At 33.7% G+C, this 9,317-nt stretch overlaps 1 protein-coding gene across 1 annotated transcript; it reads right to left on the reverse strand.

Moving 5' to 3' along the window:
- Positions 1-8,026: 8,026 nt before the first annotated feature.
- LOC18041794 (UPF0481 protein At3g47200) lies at positions 8,027-8,860 on the reverse strand. Its single transcript, XM_024183679.1, has one exon. The coding sequence runs from the start codon at positions 8,858-8,860 to the stop codon at positions 8,027-8,029; it is 834 nt and encodes a 277-aa protein (XP_024039447.1).
- Between the last annotated feature and the right edge of the window lie 457 nt (positions 8,861-9,317).

Below are 9,317 nucleotides of genomic sequence, written 5' to 3' on the forward strand. Positions count from 1 at the left end.
GCATGTTGTGAGCTTATTACCAAAAATGAGACTATATATTTAAGCCGAATGGTAAAAAACTTCGGATGGAGGATGTGCCATCTTTTTATTTTAGATGCTTTCGGATGGAGGATGTGCCATTTTTTTATTTTACATGCTTTGTAAGACTTTTAATGATCGAGTGCAGTCAATTAACAAAAGCTTACATATTATTTGTTGAAAATTGATTTTAAAAAAAGAAGTCAAAATGATGGGTGGTTGAGCCTGTTGGGGAAAAATCAGGTTTTTAAATTTTTATAAAACCTTTTGAAGATCGCTCTCATATAATATATAAGAATTCGTATTCTAGAAATCGTACCTTGTAAATCTGAGTTTGCTTTTTCCGCTGAAGTGATTTAGGCTCCTAGATCACGATCCGCCACCACCACTCCTGTTAGATCACGATCCGTCACCACCACGCTTGTTAGATCACGAACTGTCTCCAATGATCTTCCAGGTTATGACTCAGGTTCGATCTGCACTTGACGTGTGGGCGCCTTTATCACTACCAAAGCAACTAGCACGAGAAAATTTTTCTCTCAAAAATGGAGAGAAAAATCTTATTCTCTGATTTGTATAAAGTGGCTTCTCCACTTTTTCTTTAGAGAAAAATAAGCCTTTTATATCACTCTTTAGTGAAAACCCTAGGCTCCAAATAAAATAAAATCAAAACCCACGTTATTTACTTTTTCAATAGGGGACCCACCTTGTAAAATAACATAAGGCCCGTTATACAAAAGCTAATTAAATGGAGCCTCCCACTAAATGATATATTTAGGCTTTTGACCCAAATTGCTAGTTATCTTACTTATTAGTCCAGTAGTGGTGCAATCAATTAAATGAGCTAACCCGGGGATCATTTGGGAACATACAATAGTGGCTACAATAATTAGGCATGTAATTAAACTAGCCCAATTATTTAATTCCAAATCTACTCCACTAAAAGATTGGAACTGACTTCCATAATTGTATGCTCGAATAATAATTCGTCCCAAGCCACATTGATTTCTTTACTGCACAATCCTTTGTACCACATCGTTAATTAAATTGATATCTCAACTGTCCAATCAATTTAATAACATCTTATTCCTTGATCCTTACTGGTTTTCTCTAATGATCATTTTCAACATACTAAATATGTTGACACACTCTGGCCAGAGAATTCTATGATCAAGTACCGAAAACCTATCAAGAGATGTGTTGTACAAATTCTATATTGTTAATCCATAACTCCAATACTCATAATTGCTCCCACCAAGATACCGGGTAATCTTGACCACAAGGATGTGTCGTGCCCATTGGTAACTCAAATGGAATAACAATCACAATCATGAAATCATAATTAACTCAAGATTAAGATTACAGTAAAATCAATGCCTATGAGATTTAATAAGTCTGACAGTTATTACAAAGTTAATTAAATCTCATATGTGATCCTGTTCAATGTAGTCGTACTACATCAATAAATTCATACATGATTAAGACAAATCATTCAATGAATTTATTACAGTCTATACCTAAATAAAGTGCCCAACTTTATTTATCAACTGCGAACTAAATTTATTTAATCATAAGATAACTTGTATTTATGTCTTCTGTGAATCCACATGGTGATCACATAAATACATATAATATGATTAAATGGACTTTAATACAAATATTAATGCAATTAAGATATTTGAATAAAATACCTCATTAATTTTATTAATCAGAAAAAATGTTTATTACAATTAAATAAACACATATGCTTTTAAAGAGCATATTTTCCCAACAGAGCCATCATCTTTGAATTCAAAGATGGTGGGTGGCCAAGTTAGCCACCATCATTGAACAAGAAAAAATGGGTGGGTGCCGCCCATGCAATGAAGAAAAGGGAGAAAATGAAGCCAAAGTTTGGCTATAAATAGAGGGGTTCTCCCTCTCATTTTTGTATCCCAGAGAAGAAATCCCAAAATTTGAGAAGCAAGAATATGTAAGAGAAGCATTGAGAGCTTCCAACATGGGAGAGAAATATTCTTAAGCATGTATTTATATTGAAAGAGCATTTGGCTCCTCAATATGGGTATTACGGGTTTGATTTGTTAAGGAATATTTCTCGCAATTATGTATTTGGGGCTTGGGTGAGAGAAAATTATTTATGAGAGTGTGGTTGTAATAATTTTCCACATAGTGAAATTTTTTTTTTCTGGTTGTCTCTTGACAACGGCTATGGTTTTTCTCCGGATTTGGAGTTTTCCACGTAAATCTTGTGTTGTGTGATTGTTGTATTCTCCATTTAAATTTTTTGTTAATTTGTTGCTTGACAAATTGCTTGGAGTGATCTTGGAAGGAAACTCAATTTCCTAACAGTGGTATCAGAGCCATTGATTGAAGTTTTGATGTCGAGGTACTGTTCACGTAGACATTACTATTTCACGTATACGATATTGTTCATGTATACGGTATTGTTCATGTGAAGCAGTGGGAGCCAATCTAAATTGTCCGTGGTGAAGAGTATAGGGTCATTATAAAGCAAATATGTCAGTAGCTGGTATTTTTCAAACTTGGTGGAGTTTGATGTTGTTCAAAAATTAATGGGAGAATGATTTTTTGTTGGCTTGTGGAGAATTCAAGTCAAAGGTGTATCCAATCTGGTATGCACAAAGATTTGAAGGTGTGGACAATTTTGGCACCTCAAGAAAATTGTCAAGAAGGTGGAGCGGGCTCGACAAATTACTCCAGAATCAGTAAAAGAAATACTGATATTTCTCGCAGATGGTGAATTTGTTTTTGATAAGAGATTGGATTAGTTCTTTTGGCATGTAGATCTCCAAGTTACCATAAAAGAGAACATGTTATTATCAGTGGGGTCCACAAGTTTGCACGAGGGCATTGGCTTGGTATAAATGCAAGGTGTGTGGTGGAAAAGTTATGTCATGGCTGAAGAATTCTCAGTGAAACCAAGCATGAGAATTGCACTATAAATTTCAGCAGGATATTTTGATATGTGCCGAGAAAAATCTTAGAATAGTTGATTCTAAGTGGTATACTCATTATGGTGTAGTGTGATAATTCTTTATATTGAGAATTATAACTATTGGTGAAGACAATGTTTTGTAGTAGTGACTATGAAATTCTTTTTTTTAATCATGGTAGAGATTGTTGAAAATTGATTTTAAAAAAAGAAGTCAAAAGGATGGGTGGTTGAGCCATCATCTTTGAATTCAAAGATGGTGGGTGGCCAAGTTAGCCACCATCATTGAACAAGAAAAAATGGGTGGGTGCCGCCCATGCAAAGAAGAAAAGGGAGAAAATGAAGCCAAAGTTTGGCTATAAATAGAGGGGTTCTCCCTCTCATTTTTGTATCCCATAGAAGAAATCCCAAAATTTGAGAAGCAAGAATATGTAAGAGAAGCATTGAGAGCTTCCAACATGGGAGAGAAATATTCTTAAGCATGTATTTATATTGAAGGAGCATTTGGCTCCTCAATATGGGTATTACGGGTTTGCTTTGTTAAGGAATATTTCTCGCAATTATGTATTTGGGGCTTGGGTGAGAGAAAATTATTTATGAGAGTGTGGTTGTAATAATTTTCCAAATAGTGAATATTTTTTCTTTGGTTGTCTCTTGACAACGACTGTGGTTTTTCTCCGGATTTAGAGTTTTCCATGTAAATCTTGTGTTGTGTGATTGTTGTATTCTCCATTTAAATTTTTTGTTAATTTGTTGCTTGACAAATTGCTTGAAGTGATCTTGGGGTGAAACTTAATTTCCTAACATTATTTAGGTGCTGAGATGTCTGTTCTTGATAAAGTAGATTTATTTACACCCAAGCCAACGTAACAAAAGCCTAATATACACAATAATTATTTTTGTTAGACTGATTTCTAGCTAATGAGATCTTTGAAAGCATTCAAAGAAGCCACAGAACTCATAGGAAAGCCCTGATAAAATATACGGCGAAGCATGTGAGCTCGTTTTTTAATCTCTTGATCACTCATAAGCTTTTCTATACCAATGACTATATCATTCTTTTGAATCGATTTTGATTGATCATTAGAAATCATGTACCCCACCTTTAGATGATTGATCACCAATTTGGCATTGTAATGTTGATCATCTCTAATTGGCCATGCTAAAATTGGAACCCCACACCAATGGCTTCTACCATTGAATTCCATCCACAATGAGATAAAAATTCACCCATTGATTGATGATTCAATATCAATAATTGTGGCGCCCATCCATCTATTATCAATCCCTTTTTACTGGCTTTACTACCCAAACCACTATGAAAATAATTGCCTTCTGCTGGTCTGTCTAAACCAGTTAAATGACACGGAGGATCCAATCTACCAGCACCAGTTTGAATTACCCAAATAAATGGTTCATTTGATACTTCTAAAGCATTGGCTAGTACTAAATACTCATCTAACTTGGACCCACTTCGATACCAAATGACACATATAACACAGATCCTCATGATTTCAAATCCAACCATTGAATGATCTCATCTTCGTTCATGTTAGAACTCCACCGATTGGTTCTCATCTCACGATCACGAAGCACTGAACCCGCCCCATTTGTAAAATTGTTCAAGTAATAATGGGCCTACTCCCCACATTGGCTTTCCCATTCGATTGACTAAATAATGGGAGATTGCCAATTTTCCCCTACTATAATCAATATATATCATTTATTCATTTACTATTTTTATAATGGTCAAAAATCCCCTTGACAGTATAAGTTTATAATATTACTTTTATTTTTAATTGCTCTTTTATTTATATTTATTATAAATAAAATAAATCACATGAATAAAAAATAAATAAATAATTAAGTATTAAAAACAAGAAATATATGTTTTAATATGAGCAAAAAATTTAATAATAAATTTTTCTTGTAATTATTTATTTTGTGAATATTTTCTTATAATAAACATTTATAATATTTTAAAATTAAATGTAAAAAGAATAGGCAAAATATTTTATTATTTATCTTATAATAAATTTTTATTTGTCATTCAAGTTTTCTTATAATAGTTTTTTATCATTTTATAATAATTTTCTTATATATTTATTATAAGAAAATTTTCAAAAAATAAATAAGTACAAGAAAAAATTACATTATTGATTTTTTTGCTCATATCAAAACATATATTTGTTATTTTTAATGCTTAATTTTTTATTTAATTTATATTCATGTGATTTATTTAATTTATAATAAATATAAATAAAAGAGTAGTTGAAAATAAGGATAATATTATAAACTTATGTTATCAGGAAGAGTTTTTGGTCATTATAAAAACAGGAAGGAGGTAAATGGTATATATTGATTACAATAGGGGGAAAATTGGTAATCTCCCCTAAATGATTAATAAATGGTCCCTCAAGATCATCACAGGTGTTGAACATCAAAGCCATCCATTCCTCCACTTCCTTCATCCAGTGTGGTTGATCACGGGGTTCGATGGACTCATTTTCTCTGAACCGGGCGCACCTCGCAAAGGTAGTGGACCACGAGGAAGGGGCCCGTGAGGCCCGTATTTAAGCTACGATTCGAATAAAGCCATATCCTTGGGTAACCCAGGAAGTAAATGGGCCTCTCCCGGTTTGACATCTTGGATGCGAGCCTGCTACATGGCACACTCCACGCTGCTGAGCAAGCACCAGAAGTGAAGAACCCAACAATGGGACCTTCAAAATTCTTGAAAACATCAGCCGTCCAGCCCATCATAACGTCGATGACTGCACAAATGGGTCGGGTTTCGGGTTCCCGGGTTGAAAGGGGTTTTGAAGGCCTTGAAGCATTTGACTGTGCATGACAACATGGTGGTGGTGGTGGCAGTGGTGGAGATGAGGAGAGTATTTCAGTAATTTCGAATAGAGGGTATTGGTGAAGAGGGGAAGGGATGATGCCGGTGCCGGAAATGTGAGAGGGAACGAATATTTTAACAGGGACGGAGCCAGCGTGGGACGAGGTGGGGCACAGGCCCCAGCTGGCTTTTAATTTTTTTTTATAATTATACTAAAATATGTATTTTATTTGTTATTTATGAAAAATGTCTCAGCTGAATTGTAAAATTTAAAATTGACTCCAGTAATTTTAAAATATTTCATACTGTCCCTAATTTATATTTTTAATTATAAATTATTTAATTAGTTATTAACATTTCATGAAACTTTATTAAAGACACGAGAACAAATATTAAAATAAAAAATAATCATAACAAAATGTTAGTATAATGGTTAATGGACTAGTTTTTAATCTTTTTATTTTTTATTCAAGTAAAATTAATTATTTAGTCTTTCAACACTGACCATAAGTTGTAAGTCTTCCTAATTCTAATTTATAATTTTCTAATTAATCTTTTATCTAGTTTTAAAATTTATAATTTTATCATGCATTTCATATTTGTTCTGTGTGTTGCAATATTTGAATATTTTTGTTATTATTAAAAGATTTTAAGAGCAAATTAAGTAATAACCTAGTCTTGTATATTGAAAAATATATTTTTGCTTATATTGATAATTCATTATTTTCAACTCATAAAATCCCATTGAGGAGATTTCGCGGAGAACCATTGTAATAAGTAAATTTATTATCAATGAATATTATAGTTGTAATGCTATTTATTGATATCTAAATTTTTAAAAATGTATTATACTTTAAATATGCTTTCAATTAGATGCATACAGACGCACTCTATAAGAAGTACAATTGTACATGTAGCAAGCTCCCATTTAGAGTTTATAGGGCCCACAATACAGTTTCTCAAATGACGACTTATCACACGAGCAATCGTACATTCGAGTCATCTTTAATTTTAAATGTGCCCCAGCTCTATCAAAATCCTGGCTACGTCCCTGGGAACGATGAGGGTAGATTTGTAATTACGTGAAGCGATTTACTTGCATAATTCAATGCATGGAAATAGATGTCCCTGACCGAAGAATGAGACAATCCAAATCTCAGCCTCAGCAGCATTAACGACAGAGCTTGACATATTTTATTAATCATTTGATACTTAATTATTACTGACTGCTTTTGCCACCTTTCGTAAAACATTCTTGGTTATATATAAAAGAGATGATTTGATGGCGAAGTGTGTGTTTTACTTTTACAGTTTTACTAGTCGGTGAGCTATGATTTTGATAATTTGATTGTTAGTTTCAGTTGGTTAGTTATGAGAAAGCATCTTTCAAAAAATTCATTACAGTTTCAACTAAAATTAACAATACTATTCAAATTAATTACTCGATAAATAAATAGTCACAGATAAATCTATCCCTAATCACACATTTATAAAATAAGGATTGAAATGAGTTTCTGTGGCTTCGAACCCACGCCCTCAAGCCCAGCGGCTGGATCTTGACTACTTTGACATAATTATTATTAGTTTTTGTCCATCTTTCACCAGGCATCTTTTGTTATATAATGAAGAAGATAAGTTGACGGAGAAGAGTTCTACTTTTACTAGTAGATGAGCATTGAAGGTTAGTTTTAGTTAGTTAAATATCTACCATCCAAACCAAAGTTCCTTAGACTATTATTCAAGTGAGATGTTTGAGTAACATATGCTTGAGTTAGTCGGTGCCTAACAATTCATGTGATACATGAAACCAACCAAATGAAGTTGGTAGGATTAGATTAATTTAAATGAAAATAAAAATTAGTTTATGCTATTTATTTATCTTATAATGTTGAAACTTGAAAGTTAACTCTTCAACCTGTCAATTGGTTCATGACATGATCAAATATTCAAGTAAATAAATTTATCGGTTAAAATTAATTTTTCATGTGGTAAAAGCAATACTAAATATGGAGTGGAGAGAATCATTTGTAGGTTATACCCCCACCTTTTATTTCATTTCATTTAAAAAAAAAAACAACAACAACAACAAAGGCTTGGTCAACATCCAAGTAAAATTAACAATTCCATGATAAAATTGCCTGAGAATAAAAATTAAAAAAAAAAAAAAACAGCAACTCGAAAACGAGATACAAATACCGCACAGAAGTTTTTCGTCACGAGATATTTTTGGGTTGAGACAACGCTTGTATAACAGAGCATACAGCTTGGATGACGGTGAGAATAAGAAGGAAAACGGCACCGCAGACCGAAATTCCAGCCCATGGAGTATTGAAGTAATTTTGTTTCAAGTTTGCCCTCCATTTGTAGCACGTTCTTTTGCAGTGATCATTCAATCCTTTGCATAGCCCAGAAAAATAGAAGCTATCAGACAGCAGAGTAGTACCTCTAGAAAGGTTATTTATAAGCGTTGACGCTGCCTCTTTATCCGGCAACCAGTTCTCAATGATTCCGTTCTGAACAAGCAACTCGACGTCCTTCGCTGTGTTCACGAGATTATGAATAAGGAACACGTAATCATTTATGTAATTCTCTGAGTAATGCCGTTGTTCAAAGGCAATGAGATTACGAAATAAGGATTCCGTTTCCAGCTGTAGCTTCAGTTTCGGAATATGCAATGTCCTGTTTTTGAATTCTATGGCGAACAAATCATTGCTCTTGCTCAAACTGAAGTGGACTCCAGCTTGGTGGAGATCAGTCACACTTGGTGCGGTTTTACCTTTGTGGTATTGCTGACCTTCTTGTTTTTCCTGATTCCTTGATGATGGTAGATGACAAATCCTTAGAAAATCAAGGAAATGCTCTACCCTAGCCTCAGTGTAAGGAGGGAATTTTTGCCGATTACCTTGTACTGCCTCTAAACCCTTGAAATACTCGTATGTGACTGTGATGATGGTTGGATTTTCATGTTGGTCGGGGATTTCAATTGCCGCTAGAGCAAAAAGATCCTCAAGAGTGAAGAAAGGAAGCTGATTCTCAAGCAACCACATATCATACCATATATCCTCTATTAAATAGGGTTTTATGAAATATATGATCATCCTTTTTTTGAAGTTGACGGAAATGATACCTCAATAAGAGTTCAATGATGAAGGCAGCATCCAGCAGAATCATTTCAACAAATTTATCACTACTTAGTTCGACTTTTCTGCATAAGAACCTCGTAATTCTGCTTCTCTGAACTTTATAATTTGAACAAACTCGTCAAAGCTTATTTTGGTCCGTTGAAGAAAGTAATGCAGGTACCGCTGTTTATGTTCTTCCATTAACTGTAAGTTTGCTTTGCCATGGTGAAGAGGGCCAATTGAGACTACCTGAGGTGTGTATACCTTTTCATTTATCTGACGTAATCGCTCTGGAACTCTGTAGATGCAGCAGTTTGAGGGCAATGGTGATAATTTTTTCAACTTAACTTGCAAGCATTCTTCCATGTTATAAACTGAAAAC

The sequence above is a fragment of the Citrus clementina genome, unplaced genomic scaffold (assembly GCF_000493195.1).
Source record: "Citrus clementina cultivar Clemenules unplaced genomic scaffold, Citrus_clementina_v1.0 scaffold_5, whole genome shotgun sequence".
In the NCBI taxonomy this organism is placed as follows: Eukaryota; Viridiplantae; Streptophyta; class Magnoliopsida; order Sapindales; family Rutaceae; genus Citrus; species Citrus x clementina.

What these genes read in the sequence shown, in the direction of transcription:
- LOC18041794 (XM_024183679.1), bottom strand. Translation starts at nt 8,860, where the DNA reads ATGTGGTTGCTTGAGAATCAGCTTCCTTTCTTCACTCTTGAGGATCTT.